The sequence below is a fragment of the Mirounga angustirostris genome, unplaced genomic scaffold, assembly GCF_029215605.1.
Source record: "Mirounga angustirostris isolate CCGP_5_RB_7025 unplaced genomic scaffold, mMirAng1.0.hap1 SCAF_16, whole genome shotgun sequence".
NCBI classification, from domain to species: Eukaryota; Metazoa; Chordata; class Mammalia; order Carnivora; family Phocidae; genus Mirounga; species Mirounga angustirostris.
Window position 1 is genome coordinate 29,657,871 of NW_026991724.1, and position 25,875 is coordinate 29,683,745.

General features: G+C 41.3%; 1 protein-coding gene across 6 annotated transcripts in view; it reads right to left on the bottom strand.

Moving 5' to 3' along the window:
- The window catches only part of FTO (FTO alpha-ketoglutarate dependent dioxygenase), a 415,205-nt gene that overhangs the window by 232,526 nt on the left and 156,804 nt on the right, over window positions 1-25,875 (bottom strand). For 5 of the 6 annotated variants that reach the window (XM_054511328.2, XM_064580797.1, XM_045891109.3 and 2 more), the window contains exons 5-7: window positions 23,551-23,630; window positions 16,616-16,759; window positions 9,108-9,227 (exon numbers count right to left, since the gene is read on the bottom strand). In XM_054511328.2, coding sequence (XP_054367303.2) covers window positions 9,108-9,227; window positions 16,616-16,759; window positions 23,551-23,630 — 344 coding nt within the window. Of the gene's footprint in view, window positions 1-4,811; window positions 5,116-9,107; window positions 9,228-16,615; window positions 16,760-23,550; window positions 23,631-25,875 lie in introns of those variants that run through there. The other variant, XM_064580798.1, reaches the window with a different exon arrangement.

The window sequence follows — 25,875 nt, forward strand, 5'->3', positions numbered from 1 at the left end:
GCGGCGACAACAAATGCAAAGGCCATGATGCAGGAGGAGGCTGGGCATGTTCTAAAGACAGTAGGAGGGTGAGTGGGGGGCTGGGAGGGAGGAGAAATAATGTTCTGGGGGAAGGGCGGACAGACCCTGTAGTGCTCTAGGCTCGTTGAGAGGAAGAGGGATGTCTGCACGTGTTGGTAAGTTTGGGCTGGGGAGTGAAATACCAGACTTATATTTTAAAGGAACACTCTCTAGGGATGCCTGGGTGGCTCAGTCGGTTAAGTATCTGCCTTCAGCTCAGGTCCTGATCCCAGGGTCCTGGGATCGAGTCCCACATTGGGCTCCCTGCTCAGCGGGGAGTCTGCTTCTCCCTTTGCCTGCCGCTCCCCCCGCTTGTGCGTGCACTCTCTCTCTCTCTCTCTCTGACAAATAAATACATAAAATCTTTTAAAAAAATAAAGAAACACTCTCACAGGGATGGACGCAGGGTGGTAGAAGCAGGGAGGCTATTTGGACAAATGATGGTGGTTCTTACGAAAGTGGTAGCACAGAGGGTGGTGAAGGGTGGCCAGATCATGAATATTTTGAAAACAGAGTTAACAGGATTCACCGATGAATCAAGAGATAAATCAAGAGAACTCCAAGGTTACAGGTTGAGTAACTGGACAGTGCAAATTATTGAACTGTGTGATCCTGGGAGAAAGACCTGGAGATTATAGGAATCAAGAGTTTGGTTTGAGATATGTTACATTTGAGATATTATGACTAAATAGCTAATAAACACGGTCCACCTTGCCCAACCACTATTCAGGTCTCCAAGACATCAGACCCCAGTACCCAGATAATAGATAATTTATTACAGGCACTGGAATATCCCACCACTTCCATCCGTTAAAAAATTCACTATTAACTGCATGAAAAGTATATGACGTTAAATAAAATACAAGCCCTCTTGATCCCCCAACATCTGTTAAAGATCTGATGCATTATTCTGGGTATTTCATAATTGCTCATTTAAATTAGTAATATTTAAGTAAAGGGATATACACTATCAAGCTACCACCTGTTCCAAGTCTTCATGACCAAAGCAGATATGTCTGAAACAGTAGAAATTAATTTTGAGTATTGCCATAGTACTCCAGATTTTTATTTGAAGGCTAATTTTGTCAATCAATCAAAAACAAGTTGGAGGTTATCTGAGATTTTTATACACATCAAGGAAAAATTTACAAATGAGATCGTCACAGGTGGTTCCAGATGGGCTGAGGTCACATAGAGGAAATACAAAAAAAAGTCAATCATAATTTACATGTTAGGGGAAAAGATGGTGTTAAAAACATCATCTACAAATGATCACAGAGATACTTTCAGGAATACTGAAAAGGCAACATATCAAGTTTCCCTTAGTTTAAAAAAAGGTCATTCTTTTGCAGATGTCAATGAAAAGAGAGCAGGATCATGGTTGTTACCCTTAATGCACGGAAGAGCCGACTTAATGTGTTCCCAGAGCTCTCTGGTAAGTCAGATTTGGGCACTGGGAGCACATTTCTCCATAGAGACATTTTTGCAAAATATGGAGAGATTCCCAGCCCAGCTTCCCAAAGTATTTAGCCCACAGTGGGGTAGAAACATTACCAGAGTAGCAATGGGCTCCAGTTCATTGAGTCCCTCTAGCTCCAGGACTGACCCCAGTTCTGGAGGAAGGGAGATGAGAAAAGGGGAGAGACGCTGTCACTAAGGGGGACTCAGTCAAATGACCTCTAAGTAAGGGCTCCTAAACTGAGGACTGTCGACACTTCCTTTTAAAATCACTGGTGGTGGGGCGCATGGTGGCTCAGTCGGTTAAGCGTCTGCCTTCGGCTCAGGTCATGATCTTATTAGGATCCTGGGATGGAGCCCCACGTTGGGCTCCACGCTCAGCAGGGAGTTTGTTTCTCCCTCTCTCTCTGCCCCTCCCCCTGCTCGTGCTCTCTCTCTCTCTCTCTCTAATAAATAAGATCCTTAAAAAAATAAAATAAAATCGGGGCACCTGCGTGGCTCAGTCGTTAAGCATCTGCCTTCGGCCCAGGTCATGATCCCAGGGTCCTGGGATCGAGCCCCGCATCGGGCTCCCTGCTCAGCGGAAGCCTTCTTCTCCCTCTCCCGCACCCCCTGCTTGTGTTCCCTCTCTCACTGTGTCTCTCTCTGTCAAACAAATAAAAAAAAATCTTAAAAAAAAAAAAAATAAATAAAATAAAATCACCAGTGCTGATGCCTGTGTGTGTACAGTATTTTATATGTTATATACTTTTTCATTTGATCATCGTAACAATTTTCTTCAGAAGGTAACAGTTTTAGGGACCATTCATTAACCAACTTGGGGGAAAAAAGATCCTATAATCTTGATAATGTTCCCAACAACTAGCATACATCCTGTGGAGATCTTGTTTTTCTTTCAAAACTGTAGGCCTGCCGATTTTTTTCTAACATAACTTCATTCTTCTAAACAGAGACTCTTCTAGAATATTTCAAAAGTCTTTCTAATAAGATAAACAACAGACTAGAGCTGAATTTAATGCCCTACTCCCCACCTCAGCCACCCACCCTCCAAAAGAACTAGAAGAAATAAGGTATAGAATTGTTTGGGGCTGTAACTTTTCCAGGAAAAAATGGAAATTACTGACACCCCAATCTGGCACCCAGAGTTCTGATTCATATCTGAAATGCTATGATGGTTGGCTAGTCAAAGGAATCCAAAAGATATGCCAGCAGCCAAGGCTGCAAGAGCACCCCCCCAGGGGAAAGAAGCAGGATCTTCACACCTCTGCATCAATCTGAAATCTGGCGTGGTTACAATTACTTAAAACAACCAAATCTGTCTATTTGAAAAGAAAACAGAACATGTGTGAAACGTGCACGTGTGCCTGTGTGTGCGTGTGCGCACGTGTGTGTGTGCATGTGCATTTAACAAAGGCTAGCAAAATGTAGCTAAAGCCTATGGAATCGAGGCTAAAAGAGAAACTGTGGCTGTTTATTCCAGGTTTTCTCTGCGTGTGCTAACAAGAGTTAAGAGAGATGGCAAGGCTCGTACTTGGGAGTTTCCCAGCTTCCGTCACTCTGTCTCGCTGTTTTCGGCTTCTTTAGCCTTGTTCCTCTTGTGTGCAGAGCAGAGGCACCTGAACGATCCTCTTCACATTCCTGGGATGTAACAGGCACATCCTAGTGCTTGGTACCAATAACGCTCAACTCCCATACAGCACAAGTAAGGGTTAAAAACAGAAAGTCCTACCCACTGGTTTGCTCTGATATTCCCGGAGATATTGTCACTGGATGTATCCTCAGTAGAATTCTATTCAACACCTCTGTCTTTAAGTACAAAGCTGTAGGCTGTAGCAGCTTTAAGAAACATAAGTATCCCTTTTTTCTGCTGCACAGTATCTGTGTGTGAAATTCTCTAAAGGGGTTTAAGTATTTACCCTGAACACTATCAGACGGTTTCTAAAATTTTCCTTATCCAGTTGCAAAAACACTTCAAAGAGAATCATAAACATAGTCCTTTGTGCTTTCGATGCACATTCTGTTTCTCAAGCTTAAGCCTGAATTCTCTTGGAATTGTAAATTTTTTTCCCCAAAAAGACAGGATACACAATGCTTTTTTTTTTTTTTTTTAATTCATTACTAAGTCTGCAGCAACTAAGGGAAAAACTGGAAAACTCTGAGAGAAATCCAGAAGGCAATCAAAGAAGGAATCAAAACCTGTTAGAAATTCATTGCTAAATTACACATACAATTTCCCCTCAGATATTTTACTCTTAATAGAACGATGCGCTGTGGGGAACAGCGGTGGGGGGCTGGGGAGGGAGGAGGGTGGAAAGCAGCAACCTTCAGTGAACACGTTTAAGATAACAAAAAAGGTGAGCCCAGGATTTTTAGCCACTGTAGCTGAAAAGTGACATTTTTTTCTTTTTTTTCCTCCAAATTTCCAAAGTTAAATATAGAGGTCCCCAAACTCAGTGTCTGTGTACATAATTTGAATTATTGGATACTTGTGACTGTTAACCTGCCTCCAGTCTGTGCTTATCCTGAGCCACTCAGCACTGCACCAGTCAGAAAAGGGAGAAGGGAACTTAAATTTTAATTTAAAACCACCAGACATCTCACACCAAATCCTAAATTACTATAGTATCTTCTGCTCCTTTATCAGTGATGCTACTTCTGAAAAATGGAAGCAAGGATTATGTTTGCAAATATAATTCAGTATATACATTAACACTAAAAGGGGAGATATTTATATATATACACACACATATATTTACACAGACGTATATGAATATGAGTTGGTAACTTCACTATTAACATGGGCAGAAAATTAATATGTAATTTTAATTTTATTATTCCTCCTACCCCCCAAAATCTTTAATCTTAGAAGAAAGCTTAAAATGAACTTAGCTAATTGAACTGTAATAGAATAGCCAATACTGGGATACCCAGTGTATATTTCAGTGTACAAAAAAGCAGCCTTGTTCCTCTGTTCAGCTACAAAGAATTTAATCTAAAGCATTGTGATGAGAGCTTCATTAATCTCTCCAAAAACAAACAAACTGCTCCTCGGCTCAGTCACTGCCCAGGACTGTGTAAGCTATACCAGGAAAGGCTCCACCAGACAGCCGTGGACAGGCTCCTGGCATGAGCTCTCCCAGATGATTGACACAGGCCAAAATGACAAGGAAAAACCTATGACTCATCTCAAAATTAAACTATTATAACAAACTTGTAAAGGACAACCTTTACATTTGTAAGTACCTTTCTCTCTTAAAACTTTTAACAACAAGAAACTGGTAACAGAATTAAATAAAACACCTACTCGTTTTCCAGGTCTCTCTGCTCTCCTGTGCCAAATTTTAACATAAATGGGTAGAATTTAATGCAGCCTATAGCTTACCCAACATAATTATATATTGTGTTTTACAGTGTTTCAAAACGGATACATTAAAATGCTCCAGTCTTGGCTCCTTCCCACTAAAGTCAATAAAGGTTAGAAAGGCCAACTGCCATATAAACACACTGCTATCCCAGCACGAAGAACTGTCAAGACAGGAAATGCAAAACATTCAAAACGATCAGGATTCTACTCTTCTCTCCTAAACGAAAGAAGCACTAAAAAGAAAAGAAAAGAAAAGAAAAAGCATGAAGAAATTTCTCTCCAGTATATCAATCATCAGTACTTCTGAAAATGTTTACTCTGGAAATTATTCTAGAATATTTCCATTGGATTATACTAAATTAACCTTTTGTTTTTTAAGGCCAAAGGGAAATGAATAAATGTCATCAATTTAGAGGACATCACACCTAGCATTCTTTCTCGTATCGTTGTGAATTTGATGGTGTTAAAACATTTTTATAGGTAAAATAAATGTCAGTTTTGCAAAGTGCGATACCAGACCCTGAGAGACAAATGGCCTATCCATTGAATCTCTGGCTACAGCAAGACTTCCTCACCTCACAGGAGACTTCGGCTTTTCATATTTCTCTTTACCCAGAAAGCAAAGCTTGTACAGTTTCTTTCAAATGGTAACTCTCTCTTATCCTGAAGAGTCGCCTCATAATACAGTAATCTTGGTTGTGAGGTGGTGGGTTGGTTTAAGAAAATAAAATAAAATACAAATATCTGAATAGCGTTCCAGGGTTATAATAATACCATCCTGAACAGGGAGCAAAGATGAGAAGAAAAGGCAAGGCTAAATTCTTAGGTTATACGAAAGGGTTATGCTGCTTTGGGGTTAATGGCTCATAAATTCATGAGGTAATATTCAGGGAAAATGTGGTATTTTATCAGAATGTCATTCAAATATAAGGTTTAACATTTACATACAAGAGCAAGCACAGAGTAAAACTATCCTGGGGGTGGGGGGGAGAAGTGGCGAGAATAAACAGTGTGTTAAAAACAGTGCTTGCTGGAACAGAGAATGGGAAGTAGAGGCTAGGGGAGTTTTAGACACAGTGGACTAAACGTTCTGAAATATGGTTATGACATGTGAAGAAGCAATTACCATTAAGGGAAGAAATGCGATTGCAAAGCTCATTTTCCATTCTTCTGTATCCAACCTGAGACTACACCTTCCAACCACAAAGTGGTGGAAAAAGAAAAAGAACACCGAGACAGAGAGAAATCACAACACCAGTCTCTTCCCTGGTACAAGGGCTGTCAGAGGTTGCTTTACTCATAAGCAAAAGGTGAAAAGTAATGTACATATTGCCTGAGGTTTTTTTGTTTTGTTTTGTTTTCACCAAAAGAGATCGATACTATGGTGCAGAACAGACAAGATACGTTAATTACAGAAGTGTTTCCATAACACACACATGATTTTACAATTAAAAAAATAAAAGCACAGAGATAAAGAAGAATCATTTGTCTAAAAGGATAATAATTTTGAGTAATATATTCCCTGGAAGCAAAGTGAGTATGTTCAGAAATGCTGTTCAGATTAGTCTAATTCTACAGAACCCAAATGTGCACTTTTTATGTTAAATTGCTGTTGAATTTGTTAACCCACAACTGATTTCCTGTGTTAGGGAATCTTGGAGATTACAGCTAACTTGAAGCAACAGGGATAATTCTTGACAGTTAATGGTACATTTGTATGCATTTTCCTGAAAGGCCAGCATCTTGAGGCCTCAAACTGGTGGCTCAACACTGCCCCCTACTGCTTGCAACTGCGAACATGGGAGGCGGGCTGGTGCAAAGCAGGAATTCTAGGCGCCCAGCACCAGCTCCGCCCCCCAGTACACAAATACCAGATGGCACTGCACTAACAGAGCCCCAGAACCATAGACTTTACTTCCCCAATGATCCTTATCTTCTGTCTCTCCCAATAGCAAAAATAAATTATTATGAATTTGTTAAAGGTCATTTAAAGAGGCTTGAAGCCATGCTTAGATTTAATTTGGAAGTATCATCCCTTTTATCTTGGCCCAAACCTTCACTCAGCTGATAATGATCACCCTGAGGCTGGCTGAGGAGAGACACTGGGGCCATTGATTTCACTCGGAACACTCAGTAATGCCCCACCAACTGCAAGGAAACTCGCTCTGGAGCCCTCCGAAGATTGCTCTTCTTCTTGGTATTTTTTGCACAAGAGTCATAAAGTAAACAGAAGATATTCCATCTAACTAATGTGCCATGGCCCGATTAAAAAAAAAAAATTATAACTAAAGCTTTTAAATGAATTCATAATGAATGTAATCAGTAAGTTCCCAACACCAAAGACTACTCTTTAGAAGAAGAAAAAAACAAAACAAAACCTTGAACAAAAAGAAATGCAAAGAATTTTTTTTTTAACAAAATCAATGAGTTCCTTTCTTATTTATTTGCCAATTCAAATGTTCTAATCTGCGGAGTTGTCAAATTACAATCCCAAAGTCAACCTGATGTCTTAAGAGTCAAAGTCTGGCAAATAAAGAGGTTCTTCTAACTCATATGTAAATGGACAAAACCAGAATAACACAGTAAAAAATTCCCTGAAACTGAAGCTGCCTTTATATATACATCCCATAAAAATGAAGCATACACCACACAGCCTAATTTTAGGAACAGAACTAAGGAGATTAAGGCATGGACTTTTCATTACCTCCAACTCAGTTTTACAATGCTCAGTTTTACACTGAGACTCAGGTCTTTGGAGGAATCCATTTTTGTGATACTGTTAGTACAATAAAAGGAGGATTATAACATTCCTTCCTCAGACATATATCCATGAAAAGGCATCATTTAAAGATCTGAGGAGATGTCTGGAAAGCAAGGACTTCCGGATTCTGACATAGACTTTCAAACTAAGACCACTTCAGGGTTATGACTTGATATTTTCATTATTATAAAATACACATTTTTGCAGCTACACATTTTTGCAGACCAGTTCACTGTTTCCAGTACATTTCCAAGTCTGTGCAGTGGTACTACCTAGAGTTGGGCAGGCTTTTATCACTTTTCCACTACGTTCCCAAGTCGACGGGTTGGAGGCAGGACAGTGAGGCAGTGAAGGGCTTGACTCTGGAGCCAGCCTTCCTGAGCTCAAATCCCAGGTCCCCCCACTTCAGGGGCTGTATGATCGTGAGGAAGTTATGTAAACCTTTTGTGGTTCAGTCTCCTGGTTTATGAAATAGAGAACCATTATACCTACTTCATGGGGTTGTCATAAAAGTTAAATAAGTTATATATAAAACATTCGGAATAGTGCCTGGTACTTCATAAGTATCACATAAGAGTCTGCTATTACTATTATTTAAATTAAGACAATTCAAAACTTGCAAGTGGCCTCAACTCTCCTTCCAGCTACACTTCCGACTACATCCCCTGACACCTTGCTCCAGGGCAGGCTGTCCTTCCCCACTTGCCATCTTGTTAGTGCACTTCCTGGAGCCTGATGTTCCTCTCCAAATGCCCTATCTGACCCTACTCCTCCCCATCCAAAGTCCCCAAAAGCCACATCTATTGTTTCACAAAAGTCCGGGTCCAGTGCTCTGAATTTAATACTCCCTCCTCTGGACCGTGATTTTTTTTTTTTTTAATCTCTATTACAGGCTTTCATTTTAGCTAATGTAACACCTGGCTACATTCACGTCTCTCTCCTTGTTAAACTGAATGTAGTGGTTAAGAGCACAAGCCATACAGCCAGACTGCCTGGGTCTCCATCTTGCTCAGCCACTTACTCTCTGACCTTGGGCGAGGCACTTAATTTCTCAATGTCTCAGTTTTCACATCTATAAATTAAGACTCTTATATAGAGTTTCTACACTTCGTAGGGCTATTGTATGAATTTCAGAAGTTAATACGGGGAAAACCCTTAGAACGGTGCCTGGTGAGTCTGAAAAGGCAAATGAATTTTAAATCTTCTTGCTGCACTATTGTTCCCTCCACATCACTTCCTAGCATGTGTCCAACATGGTGCCTTGTATGTTGGAAATACTCGATAAAACGCTCACTGAACTAAACTGAGCTTGTACAGACAAAATTGGGGCTGTTCCTTACCAAGAGTTACCTGACTCAATAGTTTAGAATAATGAATTATGTATTTGCCTATGCAAATTAGGCAGCAGAGGAGTTACAGAGCAGAGCATCCCAGAAAATATGGTCCCGGACCTGATGTACTTACCACGCCTTCCATCTTCTTCCACAGTCCTTCCAGTTGAGTCATGGGTTGACACCACCAATCAGTGCATTTTCTGTATCGATTGCCTTGAAACCAATACTGTCTCAGCCATTCGAACTCGACCTGGGGACCATAAGGAGAAGGCAGTTGTTATAATGCCCTCGTGAGGGACAATCAAGGACAACAAGGTCGTCACTCGATTCTCTGCCAGTCACTTAATTGCCACAGGGTGAGAAAAGGTGAGAAAAGCTCAGCCTAACCAGTTTTCAATATAACCTGGAGTCTCCAGAGCATTTCTGCAAAGCCAAGAAAAGAGCAGTCTTAAAACTGAGGTCTTCTTAGCGAGAAAACCCAGCTTGGGGTGGGGAGGGGTTTTCCATCACATTTATTAGTCAGACGTGAGGAAACTATATGTTCATCAACAAATCCTGAAAAAAAATTAATTAATAAAAATAAATTTTACCAAAAAAAAGCAAAACAAAACACAAATACTGAGATCCTAAAGTATAGAGCAGCCTGCACTCTGTAGGGAAGATATGATCAAAATCAGTTTTTATTAAACATCTTTATTAAAGACTAGTACTTAGAGCAAAACACAGACACATATTAAGAGATATCAATTTCAAGTTTCTTAAATTTAAAACCAATAAAGAATTTACTATGGGCCAGGAGGAGCTGGTGAGAATCCTAGCCCTTATAACGAAATAATACAAAGTTAATTGTGGGGGTGTGTATTAAAGTAACAGCCATTCAAATTGTTACTTTTCAACTCAGGGCACATGATAATAGGTAGAAAGAGCAGCAAAGACATTAATAATTGCTTTTCCTTCCTATGAACCTACTATGGTTATTATTATGGTTATTATATGCCACCTTAGCATTCCTCCTTCTATTCTAGCAAAACCCCGCTATTCATTTGGTAAATGACCCACCTCCCCAGTTCATGTGGTCTGGGGAGAGCTCCAACCCCAATACCAGGGGTGGAGTGTGCCACCCAAGTGTCAGCCAATCAGCCCACCACATTTCTCTAGTCACAGAATCAGGTATGGGGGCAATCACCGTATGTTCAATCACAGTAAGTCTGAAGACTGAGAAGATTCAGGAAGAGCATTCTACAACCATTTTGCCACAAATGGGGAAAATGGAGACAACAAAGTAGGAAGCAACTGCAAGATAAAAAGATAAAAACCAGGCGGTGATACCACCTGGCCCTTGATCAAGCTGTTCCTGAAGCCTTTTTCTACTTAAGCCAATTCAGGCTGAGTTTTCTGTCCCTTGCAACTGAAACAATCCCAATATATGTAGATGAGAGGCTGAGTAAAGTTTTGGAAGGGTAAGAAACTATTTTCTATCCACTTTCCATATATTCGAAAACTCATCTTCAACTTGAAAAGAATCAAATTTTATCGTCAAAGTACAAGTCTATTCATCCCCCAAACTCTTTTTACCTCTGCCCTCTAAAGAAGTGTAGAGCTTTCACAGCTTAATGTTGGGTCGTCTGACTTTGCTCAGGTAATCGTGTTCCCTATACAGACAAACTATTATAATCTTTACCTGTTACCACAAAGAATTTTTGTGTTTATCCATATTGAACTTTCATGAGGCAAACAAAAGCAACTTGTGAAGATTTAACAATGGTGAAAATGGCTCAAATAACTAACCTGAGAACACCCAGTCATATGAAAGGGTTTTAGTTTACATTAACCAAATGTTTGTTTGATATGCAGAACTGATTTCAGTTAAAGCTGTTTAAACAAAAAAAAAAAAAAGGAATGTAGACAATATTAAGACAATAGTTGCTGAACCTTATCTGTGGTATTAAGAGACAGCTGTAAACTTGACTGCTTTGAAGGAGAGCGAATACAAGTGTAGTTCAACTCTGAAGATACAGGTTTAACAACGTTATTTATTACAAGACGACTTATTTTTAAGAGATTTTGCATGAAATGTGTTCACGCTACAGGAACAGCCTATCAGCATGGCATCACGCCCTACGTCAGGGAGAGCTGAAAAGATTTTAAAAGGTTTTCCTATCTTGAGGCCGGTTATTTCCATTGTTGAGGACACTGTGGTATCCCTGGAAAGAAAATCGATTATCCTATGTAATTAGTTCATTCATCTATCAGGGTCTAGATTTCAGGAACTTAAAACTCAGAAGGCAGGAGAGGGGCACACCTGGAGACTCCGCTCTCAGACAAGAAAGCAAAGAAAGACCCGGTCCATTGTAATAAGTCATGACTTCCTCTTCCTTAGGTGCCCAGCTATCATTTGAAGCAGACAGTGCCACGAGTAAGAATAAGGGCTCCGCTACCAAATGGCTAGGTCACTTGTAAATAAGGATCATTACCTAACAACCACATAGGTTTGTGGTGAGGCTTAGTGGGTTAATAATGAACAGCCTACCATATGCCGGGCACTTGCTAGATGCTAAGAAAGCAAACTGAACGAGGCCATGAGGCCTAGAACTTGTTGTCCCCAAGGATCTCACAATCTGATAAAATTTTCTTAGCAGGAAAAGTTTTAACATCCATGTCAATTAGCGCCCACCCCCCTCCCACTGGGCCAGTCAGTAAAGTTCACCACTGAGGACTTCCTCCCAGCAGAGGTTTATTCATGAGCTGAAGTACTGCCCAGGAGATGACAATCTTTCTGGGCATCAAATCCACTGGCATGCATTTTATTCAACTCCAGAACCTGACTTTTTCGTCTCAGTGTCGTGGGTAAAAAACAGGACAGGATTTTAAGCAAATGTCACCCTCACCACTTCCCCCACTGCCAAAGAGAAGCCGTTGGCTGCTTTCGTAAAAGTAATTAAGGAAGCAAAAAAGATTTCCAGCCCCTTGATTCAGAGTTTGAGTTAACAACAACAACAAAAAAAACAAAAACAACACAAAAACCACCACCAACAAACAAACGAACAAGCAAAAAAAGCTATTTTAACTTTTTTTCCTCCCTAAACTGTGGGGATCAGAAAGGAAAAGTTGCTGGGTGGATGCTGCATAAAAGCTGAAGGGTCAGGACTCAGAATACAAGGGAAGCTTGAATTTCTTCAGGGCTAAAAAATAAAAAACAAAATAAGTAATAAATAAATCAAAGGCCAACCACAGCAACTGACCAATAAAGTTCTAAGCATGCTAGGAGTAGGGTCCCCATCCCTTCTCCAGGGTATGGTGCCCCCGGGAAGCTCATAACTATCAGAGCAGAAATAAAAGACAAGCCATCAGGAGGGCTGTGGCTGACTTGAGGCCAAGGACACGCCACGGGTGACGCAGATCCCCAAAGATGTGAGCCTCAGGGAGACAACACACAGGAACTCTCTTGAGGTTCTCTCTGACTTCATGATGCTTATGAACCAAACTCCCAGATTTTGGACATGCCCTTAAAGGAAATTCACTATGATACAATCTTTTGGGCCAATGCAACACAAAGGTAAGCAATGCCCCCTGGAATTTACCCAAAGCCTACTGACAACCTAGAGGCCTTGCAAGTTCTTGAAGGGCCGTCTGAATGATCAGAGAAATATGAAAATATGTCCACAACAGTGTCAGCTTCATAACTGACTCGGAAAACCATCTCCTCAAACCCTCATAACTAACCTGTACCTGGAACAATCTAAAAGATCTGTCAAGAAACATTTTTCTTCTAAAAGATGTCTAAGAAAAGTCTGAAGGGAAAGAAACCTGCCTACCTGAAACCCTAGGCATTCAACAGTAAAGTTCAAAATCATATTTATGAGCTACCATATATTGTAAATCATCTCAATTCTCTTACAGGTAAAGCAACTGTCACCTACTTTTCTTCTGCCAAGTTAGTGGGCTCTTGGTTTGGCCCCAGCTCAGCTCGCGCAGTTCCCTCATGAGATGTGTGAGCAGGCCCGCTGGGGTTAATGTCTCACTGTAGTAACTGAAATAAATTATCTCATTGAGAAAGATGTGAGACCAGGGAGAGATGCTAATGTCCAGTGTACAAAAAGCCACACTTTAAAGGCCCTTTCAAAGTAACTTTAAAGAAGATGCAGGTTTGACCAGACCCAAACTATTTTTTTTTTTTAAAGATTTTATTTATTTGACAGAGAGAAACAGAGCGAGAGAGGAAACACAAGCAGGGGGAGTGGGAGAGGGAGAAGCAGGCTTCCCACTGAGCAGGGAGCCCGATGCGGGGCTCGATCCCAGGACCCCGGGATCATGACCTGAGCCGAAGGCAGCGGCTTAACCAACTGAGCCACCCAGGCGCTCCTTGACCCAAACTATTTTTAAGAAGGAAAACAGAATATTTAAAAACATGCAGCAAGATTCTGCTTCCGACTGGACAAAAAAAAAAAATCTTTGCTAAGCATCTCAAATTAGGAAAAAATAGCTTAAGGTCTTCAGTTCTACTCCCCAAAGTCCCAAATCACTTAGTTAGGAGGCTTCTAAGGAAAACGAGCCACTTCTACACACACATAGCCTGAAAGCCCGCAGCACATAAAACCAAGGGCTTCGTCCTATAACTGGTGCAGCGGAGGCACATGGCTTTTAAGAAAGAGGAAAGCAAACAATAAAGAACCCGAGGGAACTATTACGGACATGTGTGCTATTGCTTAACAACGGGACCCAGTGGAAAGGCAGCATACCAGGGCTCCATCCCAGGCCAGCATGTATGGCCGAAGAGTAGTATCTGCCGATATGCCTTGACATATGGAATTCATTCTTTAAGGGGATGGCCTTGAAGAATCAAAGACTGGGGGGATGGACAAGGTGAGCACGCACGCTATTCAGATGCAAGATCTCTCTCTCTCCCTTCAACCCTCAACCAGTCTCAAGGGGCTAAGGCTTCTGATATAGCTCTATCCCGCTTTGCTAACGTATACAATGACAAAAGCAGCCAGTCACTTTCTGAGACTAATGGGTTCAGATGACAATATTCTGTTAGATAAACAGGGTGATTGCTACAGACCGCCCCCACCGGTTGATGATAACAAAACATCTCAGTCAGTCAGAGAAGAAGACCAGAAGGACAGGGGGCAAAAATAGCCCCGGTAAGTGTTAAAGGGGACACCCATTCTACTAGCCTGAATCCTAACATTGCAAGGTTTGTAGAGAAGGAAAAGACTTACATTTCCAGATTAGAATTTCTTTACTACAAATATGGAGAAAGACGTAACTTTGCTCCCAAGTCTAATTTCAGTGAGGTCACCAGGCCCATAAACGCTTATGTCCCTTGAAGTTCTAGCTATCAACAATGTCTCTAGCAAGGACAGAGAAGAGAAAAAAATGGGACACTTATCAGGCACAATGAAGGGAAGAAAGTCAGTCCTGAGTGCAGCTTATGAGCATCAGAAGTGTTGCTCATAAGGAAGAATTCCTTTGCCTTTGGTTCTTGAGATTATGGCAATATTTCACAAAGTGTGGAGCAGTTCATAAGATCCTAAATATCTCTTTTTTTTTTTTTTAAAGATTTTATTTATTTATTTGACAGAGAGAGACACAGCGAGAGAGGGAACACAAGCAGGGGGAGTGGGAGAGGGAGAAGCAGGCTTCCCGCAGAGCAGGGAGCCCGATGTGGGACTTGATCCCAGGACCCTGGGATCATGACCTGAGCCGAAGGCAGTCGCTTAACCAACTGAGCCACCCAGGCGCCCCTAAATATCTCTTTAAAGACATTTTATGATATTGTGGAAGCAGACACTGTTTGTCCTCTGCTCCAAACCCCTCAGTGGCTCCCCATTTCCCTCTGAGTAAACGGGAAAGTGGTTGTCCTTATAGGGACCTCCAAGGACTGATACGATCTGCTGCCTTCCAGTCCCCTAATACCACCTCTGTGACCTCATGTCCTCTAACTCACAGCTCCACTCCTGCCATTCAAGTCACAATGGTAGACTGTCCCTTACCTAGTCTGGAAACACCAGGCATTCTCCCACATCACAGATTTTGCGGTGGCTTCTCCCTCTGCCCAAATGCTGTTCCCCAGATATCTACATGGCTCACTCCTCATGTCCTTTAAGCCCCTGCCTGTGGCACATCTTCTCAGTGGGAATGTTTTCTAGCTCTCTCAATCTAACATACTACCAGATGAACAGATGCACTAAGTTTATTACTTGTCATCTCCCTACACTAGAACGACTGTTTTACTTACCAGTATATCTTAAAGCACACAGAAGATACCAGACACAAGGTCAGTCATTACTTGTTGAAAGGACGAAAGAGAACATTTTTATATTCCAAATTCTCCATCAATCCTTCCAATTCTAGCAAAGAGAAAGTCGCAGGTTGGTGATAACCTTCAACAGTTCTCTAGCCCTTGGGAATCTCCTTTTTTCCTTTTAATGTTTTTTGTTTTGAGGTATAATTTACCCATGACAAAATTCACCCATTTGAAATATAACATTCAATGTCTGTTAGAAAATGCATGAAGTTGTATGCAAATCTCCCTTCTCCCATGGATAACGGAGACTTGAGGCTCAGAGCCTCCTCCCAGCAAAAGCACCTGCTGGAAGGTGGTAACACTGCTCTGTTTTCAATGGCAAGATTTCCCTGGTTCCTTTCTCTTTTGCCTGGTGATGCTGGCTTCTACTTACAGTGGCAATGCAAAGCCTCCTTTTCAAAGAAATGTATTTACCTAAAAAATGAGCTGAGTTACGGGGCGCCTGGGTGGCTCAGTCAGTTCAGCTTTTGGCTCGGGTCATGATCTCGGGGTCATGGGATCGATCCCCAAGTCGGGCTCTGTGCTCAGCGGGGAGTCCACTTGGGATTCTCTCTCTCTCCCTCTACCCGCTCTTTCTTGCCTCTAAAATAATAAATAAATAAATCTTTTTAAACAAATGAGCGGAATTTTTAGAAGCCTTAAATAGACCACAACATGGACGGTCCAAAGATAAAGGAACAGCGGAAAGGGTGTTACTGAGAGCAGCAAAGTTTGTGAAACCCTGGATGGTGGGATCCTGCTGGTCTGACTGCAGAACTGCACCTCATTTTGTAAATAACAAGCAAGGCACTGACACTTGCTCTTAGGGCCCACCCATGACCCCGCTGGTCTTTGCGGGAAGACTACTCTTCATGAGTCTCATGCTTCTGCATGTCTTGTGAGCAAGGCACTGACTTCCCTCCACCTCAGCCTCCTACTGCAAGAATGTTTGGTAGCGTAAACAACCTTGGAAGATATAGTTTCTCCTCCAGAACAAAGGGCAGGGATGCTAACAGCCTTGGAGGATAAAGACAGTGTCTGGTTTGGAGCAAAGGTCAGGCATGCTCACTACCTATTATAAAAGATTCAGCTTCCCTTGGCTCAAGTTCCTCTCCTATAACACAAGCCCTGCATGCGTCCACATTATGGGCCCACTTTGCATTGTCCTGCAGAGAGAGGCTTACAGAACTGGCACAAAAATGCAGATACTCTGGCTACTGCTGTCGTTGTAGGTAATTAAACTGTTCTTTGCCTCTCACTGAGGAATTTCAGGGCTCATACCCATATGAAATTATGGCAGATCAACTTGTTAGCTCGCAAGTAGCTTCCCAGTTCTTGAAAAGTCTCACCTCGTTGTGGATTTCTTCTCCTTGTTTCAGAACTGCAGGCTCAAAGGATTTCAAAGAAACATCACCATTGTCCACCTCATTATGGACATTCTGCAGAGCCAGCTGGCAGCGTTCTAAGATATAATCCAAGGTTCCGGTCGAGCACTGCAGAGACAGAACCAGCAATCAAGACTGTAAGCAAAATCCAAGTTTACCATACAATGCTTCCTGGGGATGTTCACATTTGTCCCTTTTCCATACATTCACCTGTTGCCCCCACAGCTCAGCCCATATTCAACCTAAGAATCACTATAGCGGCCTGCTCCCTGGGCTCTGTGCTTAGCCTCACTTGGGCCACTCACCTTGTTGATTTTCTTTTATGATGTGGGCCTTATATCACTAAACCGTAGGCTCTCTGAGGCTAAAACCATGTACATACTTATATGTATATATATACACATGTTTATACATACACACACACCATTTTATTACATAAATTTTTTCTACAGATACTGCAGTATCTAGAACCAAGTCCTAAATGTAAAAGAAACTTAGTAAGTAGTTTTTGGATGAATAACTAATCAACCAAGAAGTCAAAAATACTGACTTTGTTATTAAGTACCCTGAATCTAACAATGGGAAAGAAAGGTAACCAGACTGATCGAATCAACAGCCCACAAAAGGGAATAGTAACGGCGGGGGGAAAAAAAAATTGAAGTTATAAACACAGGGCAAAGAACTCATTTTCCTTTTCTGCAAAAACCAAGCAGCTGCGGTCCTTGGCGGAATACGTTCTTCAAATAATGGAGAATATGTGGCTCATGCCCTCAAGGCATGTTCAAAGGCATAACTTAGTGCCTTGGTATTGGCAAGGGCACAGATAACTAGTTCATCCCTCTCTTTGTCTGTGGGAGCAAAACAGAGGTCAAATGGACAAGCCCTCCTTTGAATGATGTATGTCAGAAAAGAAAAGGATGCAGACGGAGTGTGCATCCATTGGTTTTGATGACAACATGATTTCCTAGAATGATAAAAAGCAAGCTATAAATACCCGTTCGACCCAATGAGGAAAATGTATCCCTAAAGTATTTCTCTTCCAACATACATAATTTAAACAGATCCCTCAGAAATAACCTTGAAGGCTAATGCCCTGGTACAAAAATTCTTTCTATGGTTACTGCCATGTTACACAATGTGTCACGGATAAGCCTGGGAAAAACAAAGTTACAGTGCCAAATACCGAAGCCTGACTAATGTGTATATGAAGATCTCAGAGTGCTAGGAGCACAAGAGCAGGCAGCTCCAGCTTGCTACAAAGAAAAGAACAGAAAGCAAAGCTGAATCACCACTCACTTTTGTCCTGGAGCCACTCCTGCAACCTCTTTTAAAATGACGGTCTATCTATAAACATGCTCTACTCACACCTTTACTTTCCCAAGTATTGAGTGACCTATGTAAGAGGTTACTAATCACAATGCCATTTATTGAAAAGACTGGAAATAACCTAAATTTCCCATCAATAGGGGACTTGTTAAATAAACTACAGCGAAGCCATACTGGCAGGCAAAAAAAAAAAGGGCGGGGGAGGGGTGAGGGAACTTTTTTCCCTGGGTGTTCAGAGTTTTATCCGTTGTACAGAACCTATAATAAGGCCCGTTTTTTTGTTTGTTTTTGTTTTTTGGCAGGGACGGGTAACAACTTTTTTGAGACATAATTCACATGTCACAAAAGTCACACCGTGAAAACATACAATTCATTAGTTTATAGTATATTCACAGAGTTATGCCACCATCACCACAGTTAACTTTAGAACATTTTGGTCACCTCCCCAAAACAAATGGCACCCCTTAGCAGTCACCTGCTGCCCCCTTCCTGCCAACCTGCCCAACTCCAGACAAACACCAGTCTATTTCCTGTGACCACAGGTCTGACTATGCAGGACCGCTCCTAAAAATAAAATCATACTGGCTTCTTTCCCTGAGCATGACAGTTCAAGGTTCATCCATGTTGTAGCACCTGTCAGTAACTCCTTCCCTTTTACTGCCAAATAATATTTGATTGTATGCAAATACCGCTTTCGCTTTTCCATTCATTATCTGGATTGCTCCCACTTTTTGCCTATTATGAGTCAAGCTGCTAAGAACATTCACGTACGAGTTCTCATCTCTCTCCGGTATAGAATTGCTGGCTCCTGAGGTAACTGTATTTAAAATTCTGAGGAAAGGTCAGCCCGTCCCCCAAAGTGGCTGAACCATTTTATATTCCCTCCAGCAGTGCAGGAGGGTTCTAATTTCTGCATATCTTCACCAATACTTGTCACTGTGATTCTGACTGTAGCCATTCTAGTGGGTGTGAAGTAATAATTCAATATGGCTTTGCTTTGCATTTCCCTGATGACTAATGATGTTCAATCTTTTCATGTGTTTATTGGCCACTTGTGCATCTTCTTTGCAGACATGTCTCTTCAGATCTTTTGTCATTTAAAAAGATTGGATTATTTATCTTTTTAATTATTGGGTTGTAAGAGTTATTTATATACTCTAGACACAAGTACCCTGTGACATAAGTGATGTGAAAATAACGTTCTCGCATTCTATAAGTTCTCTTTCCACTTTCTTGATGGAACCTTTTGAAGCATAATAGGGTTGGTTTTTTTTTTTAATTTTTTTTTTTTTTAAGATTTTGTTTATTTATTTGACAGAGAGAGACACAGCGAGAGAGGGAACACAAGCACGGAGAGTGGGAGAGGGAGAAGCAGGCTTCACGCTGGGCAGGGAGCCCGACGTGGGGCTCGATCCCAGGACCCTGGGATCATGACCTGAGCCAAAGGCAGACGCTTAACCGACTGAGCCATCCAGGCGCCCCGGTTTGTTTTTTTTTTTAAGATTCATTTATTTGTATGTTTGTTTGTTTTTTAAAGATTGATTGATTTGAGAGAGAGAAAGACAGAGAACAGTGGGGAGGGACAGAGAGAGTCTTAAGCAGACTCAGTGCTGAGCATGGAGCCCAAGATGGGGCTTGATCTCACGACCCTGACATTGCAACCTGAGCTAAAACCAAGAGTCAGATGCTTAACTGACTGTGCCACCCAGGTGCCCCTATTTATTGTAGAGAGAGGAGAGAGAGCATGGAGGGAGAGAGAGAGAGAGAGAATCTCCAGCAGACTCCATGCTGAGTGCAGAGCCCGACATGGGGCTCAATCTCATGACCCTGAGATCATGACCTGAGCCAAAACCAAGAGTTGGACATTCAACCCAATGCACCACCCAGGTGCCCCTGAAGCATAACAGTTTTTCATTTTGTTGAAGTCCGATTTACCTACTTTTTCTTTGGTTGTTTGTGCTTTTGGTGTCATATCTAAAAAAACCACTGCCTACTCCAAAGTATGAATTACATATTGATAAGTTATCACCAAGGCTTACTAAAACAAAAGTACAGAATGGTATGTAGAGTAGGCTACCATTTGTATAAAAAATGTTTTTAATTAAACACATATTTGCTTATATATGTATTAAGTATCACAGAAAGGATAACAAGAAGCTGATAACACTAGTTGCCTCTGGGAAGGAGGAGCTGGTTGGCTTTAGGAGGAAGAGACTTTAAACTATTTATTCTTGGGTACTTTCTGAACTTTGAATCGTTTGAGTAACTACCTATTCACAATATAATTATATATAAAATTCATAAAATTTAAATTAAAAAAACAGATTTCTTCTTTTCCAACCAGAAGAAAAAAATCCAATAAAAGTCGAGAGCTGTCAGACATAATCTAGTCACATGTAACCGAAAAACTAAATAGATTTCTTCTCTGATTAACTAAAATGAAATTCAGAACATCACTTCCTTAAGACAATCTGTTTCTGACATATTTTGAATGGACAGAAAACAGCAAATCATTTTGTGTGGCACAGATAAGACATGCCACGTTAATTCTGTATGAAGGAGAGGACATTTATAAAATAAGTGAGGGCTACAACACTGCATGGATTTTTTCCATCTCTTCTCTTGAGGGAAATAATAATGTAACTTTCATGTTAGGAAAAAAAAAATCTTTTCCCTCTTTTATTACTGACAACAATACGACATGAAATAAAAATTTTTAAGTAAGATAAAATAATAATCCTGTCACCTTACCTTATTTTAATTATTTTTATTGCACATGATTCTTTGTTTTTCCACACGGCTGTGATCAGAATGTACACATCAGTGTCTATTCTGTTTTTCTCTGTACGTAAGTACTCAAAGTAAGTATTTTCAATGGTTGCTCACTGAGGTGATACTAATTTAATTAACTAGTCATGTACTACAGAGGCACTAAAGTTCTCTCCAGCTCTTCACTACTCTTAGTCACTCTAAACATTTTTATATGTGTGTGTGTTATCTTTCTTTGAAGTGTTTCCTAGGTTTGACTCCCAAAAACAGTGTTATCAAAGATATTTTTATGGTACTTTATACACATCCCCATATAGCTTTCCAAAAAGTATACCAATTAGAAAAACTTCCAGAAGTATATGAATATACCTGTTTCACCGTAACTTTACCAACACTGAACATTATCATTTTTGACTTTCCATAGAAATAAAAAGTTACCTTAAAATGGTGATGTTTCAAAAATTACTTTTTACTTTAAGGTGATTATTAAAGCCTGTATACATAAGATCACATAAAACAAAGTCAGCTAACTTTTTCTTAAAAGGCCAGATAGTAAGTATTTTAGGCTTGCAGGCCTTAAGGTCTTGTTGCGACTCTGCAGCTTTGCCTTTGTAACTCCAAAGCAGCCATAAACTATATGGAATCAAATGAGTGTGGCTGTGTTTCAATTAAAATTTTTTTATTAAAACAGCTGGCTAGCCCATGGGCCACAGTTTGCTGACCCTGATATATAATATAGAAAGCAAGATTGTTACATCATTCACAGTGGAGGTGTCTAATTAGTAGCTTGAACTCAAGTACAGAGACTATAAAAGACATAGATTTGAGATAATGTGCTTCTCCCAAGAGCATCACTACACAAACCCACTTCTTTATTTAAAAGTTAATTAATGCTCACAATGTTGCCTAAAACTTAGAGGACACAAATACAGCTGTGATTAAAGCAGAAAATGCTGAACCTCAGGATATTGTGAAAGCACCGCTATCCTCATAAAATTGGTCCACCTGGAAAAAAAGGAAATCAGGGCACAGGGGTACTGTTCAAACTGTATTCTGGAGGGCCCCTTTGGACGGCTTCTGTGTAGGCATGTCCCACTGCAGGACGGGGAGGAGGAGAGCTTTAGTCCCTTGCTTGCCTTTATCTGCCAGACCGCTCCACTGGTCAGCTCCAACTCAGCCTGTTCAAAACTGAATGAACTACTGTCTTCCCCCAATGTCTTCAACTGCTGTTTCTATTAATGGCAATGTCATCCCCAAATCACCCAGGCTTGAGAGTCAGCCAAGAGCCTGGCACAGCGAAAGCATCCAATAAAGAGTTCATTTGTTTGTCCATACACACATTCCTCCTTCTATTCCTCCCTCTACTCAGTCAGTCCTTCCTTCCCGACTGCCTAACAGAACTTACTTTCAGGTCTCTCAGATAATTATCCGTGTGTTTATTTGTTTGGGATCTGTCTCCCCAACTAAAATGGAAGTTCAACAAAGGGAGTGGCCACAGATGTACTAGGGATGATGTTGATGGCTCTCTCAAGCCCATCTTGCCACTGGACATGTGACAGGCACTCAAATATTTGGATGAGCGAATGGAAGAGAGGGGGCAAGGGACATGAGGAGAAAGGGACGAAGGCATGTTTCATGGGCTGGATGGCATCTTGATTTAATAGATACTCAGGCCCTCTCTGGCCTACAGCAACATGACCAGTCCACGAGAAAAGCCACTTAATTACCATACGACATGCCACTGCTTTACAGACTCAGTCTCGGGACTGAGAAGGACTTGTGCTTGTGTTCCCCTGCCACTTTGTTGTATCCCTTCTGCCGAACTTCCCACCCTGGTCCCCCTGTGGCACGATGGAAAGTCAATCTACAAAACAAAGCACAGATAACAAGCTTGGATATGAAGTCAACTTGTAGGCCTTCTCATGATTATTCCCCTGCTCTCTGGAACCTTCCTTAACTGATCACACAGTACTGCAGGGTGACTACTAGGAGTTTTTCCCACCTCCTAAGTTTCCATTCTGAACTGGTCTAATCAGCTGACCATCAGCCACCGCAAGTGGTGGCAGAATTTAGCACTAAAGTCTGGATTATGAACTCAACTGGGGAGCTCAGAAATTACTGGGCACCACTGTAACTCTCTCCTTAATTTACATTCACATGCCCAGAAGTCTGACCCAAAAGTTAAGGGAAATGTAAATTCTCAACCACCGGAGCCTGGTCACAGCTAACACATGCACAAGCACACAAACCCTCCCCATTTCCTTTTTTTTTTTTTTTTTAAAGATTTTATTTATTTGACAGAGAGAAACAGAGCGAGAGAGGAAACACAAGCAGGGGGAGTGGGAGAGGGAGAAGCAGGCTTCCCACTGAGCAGGGAGCCCAATGAGGGGCTCGATCCCAGGACCCTGGCATCATGACCTGAGCCGAAGGCAGACAGTTAACGACTGAGCCACCCAGGCGCCCCCTCCCCACTTCCTTCTGGCCATCTCCTGTCCTTGACCTTGACAGATAAAAACCCCTTAGACAATCTCTAGCTAGCAACACCTGCCAATAGCATTTTACCTTCTCCAAGAAAAAGAATCCTAAAGAAGCAAAATATACTAATCCCATGCTGTGAACACATTTTTTAAAACTGTATCCCACACAACTCAAAGCTAATAAAGCAAGTAAATAAAGGCTAACGTCAAGTTCGATGGAAGCAATTTTCCTATCAAATACTCTTCCAAAACTCTATGCAAAATTGCTCATTCAACCACTGCTGTCACATCCAATTAAGTTTGAATCACATTTTTATTAACACTTACCTCTGCCACTCGGTGGGTGGAACTAAACCGAGGTGGTAAACCAGCCAAAACACAGTGTTGGTGGGTGGCATTGAGATCATCTATAGGAAAAATACCAAAAATTAAAAAAAAATAAAACCACACACACACATTTATTAGTCACTATAAACTATTCAACAAAAATACAAAGTAAACAGTAAATCCATCATTCAAGGACAATAACCAGGGAATTAACACCTACTTTGTATTCTTTAAACCATTCTTTACAACTAGGATGACTTTGTGTGTATATAAGTATAGAGAGAGAGACATCAAAACCATGACACTTCCAAGAGCAAAAGGGGATGTTAATTATTCCAAGACAACAGGTGTTCAGGGCTGTCTTTAGCAAACAGGATACATGGTCACCCTACTTATGTGTGGTCTTATGATGCCCACCCATCACTAAGTTTACTATTTATGAGCTTCTTTCTCATTCTCATGATATATCAAATTCTACCCATGCCTTTAGATAATAAGCCAAAATTTTTTTAAACTATTTGGGGTGGAACAGCTTTCATCTGAAAATCTGCCTCTTTCTCTCCCCAATCAAAGTATCAATTTTGCCCTAACAACTTTTCCAGGCAAAAAACCAACCAACTCAGCAGTTGGCAATGTTTTGGCACTCAGGTCAGAATTCAAGCCTATGGATTCACAGCCCAAGAATGGAGTAGGTAGTGAATTCATCAGCTGAAGAAGAAGCCTAAAACCACACACAGTGGAAGAAAAACCAACGGCCAAGTTGTTGCATACTCTAAGAAATGATGCCACACGTCAGGCAACATCTCTATCACCTCTGCTTAGGACATCACTTCCTCTATTACAAAGAAGAGAGTGGAACAGTACTATTCCCCAGCACTGGGTGATTTCCTACATAGGTAACAGAGGCTTCTTACCAAGATACCAACACTCATAACGATTTAAACTAAATGGCAAAAGCACCACACCCCTTACAGGGCAGCAAAATTAACTTCTAAACAAAATAATGGAAATGCAAAATGTCAACTGAAGGTCTCCTGCTTCTGGACATTCCGGAGTACCAGTGACAAGGTTTGCCCTCCTACCTTAAACAACTATAAAAATGGACCAAAACAATAGGAAACAAACATTTCTGACACTGGAAAAGAGAGCAAGATACAATCCCAAAGATCGAAAAACAAAATAGGTGAGGCCTAAAATTGCCCTAGCTTACAAACCTGGAACAGTTTCAAAGCCAGAGTAGAGGGGGGTGGGGGGGAGTCAGGCAGAACCCAGAGTTTTCAGTTTTCCTTCTTGTGGAATTGTGAAGACAGAGACTGGAGTTTAGGAAAGCCAGGCAACAAGGATTGTAAGACAGAATACTGGAATAGGAGAACCCATACAGAGAGAAAACAAGCAGACATCTGTAGAAGGGTTCCTTCCAAGTCTATGGCTGAGCACTAATGTGTGTAGGTGGAAATGAGAACTTCCCAAGGGCAGGAAAAGAAGCATCAGCAAACAATAGGCTGAACAAATCTCAGAGCTCACACAGAGCTGGGGATATTTTGTGTTCTCAGCAGTCAGAATGGCTCCTACTACATGAGATAATGGATAGAGTCCTTGGAAAAGCATTAGTAGTAGAGCTAAACTAGTTCTACATCAAAGGCTGCCCTAGATCCACTTAATAGCTTAAAAGCAAGCCTCAAAAGTACCCAAGTTATTCCAAATAGTTTAGTCATTAGAGCAAAGTCCAACACTATTCAAAAGAATTTAACACAGTCAGATACCCAATAAAATTCACAATATCCAGCATCCACTTGAGAAGTAACAGAGAAGAGGGGTGCCTGGCTGGCTCAGTTGGCAGAGCTTATGACTCTTGATCTCAGGGTTATAAGTTTGAGCTCCACGTTGGGTATAGAGATTACTTAAAAATGAAATGTTATAGCGGGACCTGGGTGGTTCAGTCAGTTAAGCATCCAACTCTTAGTTTCGGCTAGGTCATGATCGTGGGATCAAGCCCCACATCAGGCTGCATACTCAGTGGGGAGTCCACTTCTCTCCCTCTCCTTCTGACCCTCCCCCTCCTCGTGCTCTCTCTCCCCCTCCCTCTCAAAAATAAATCTTTTGAAAAAGTAAAATCTGGGGCACCTGGGAGGCTTAGTCGGTTAAGCATCTGCCTTCAGCTCAGATCATGATCCCAGGGTCCTGGGATCGAGGCCTGCGTTGGGCTCCCTACTCAGCGGGGAGCCTGCTTCTCCCTCTCCTCCCCACTTGTGCTCTCTATCACTCTCTCTGTTGCTTTCTCAAATAAATAAATAAAACCTTTAAATAAAAACTAAAATCTTATAA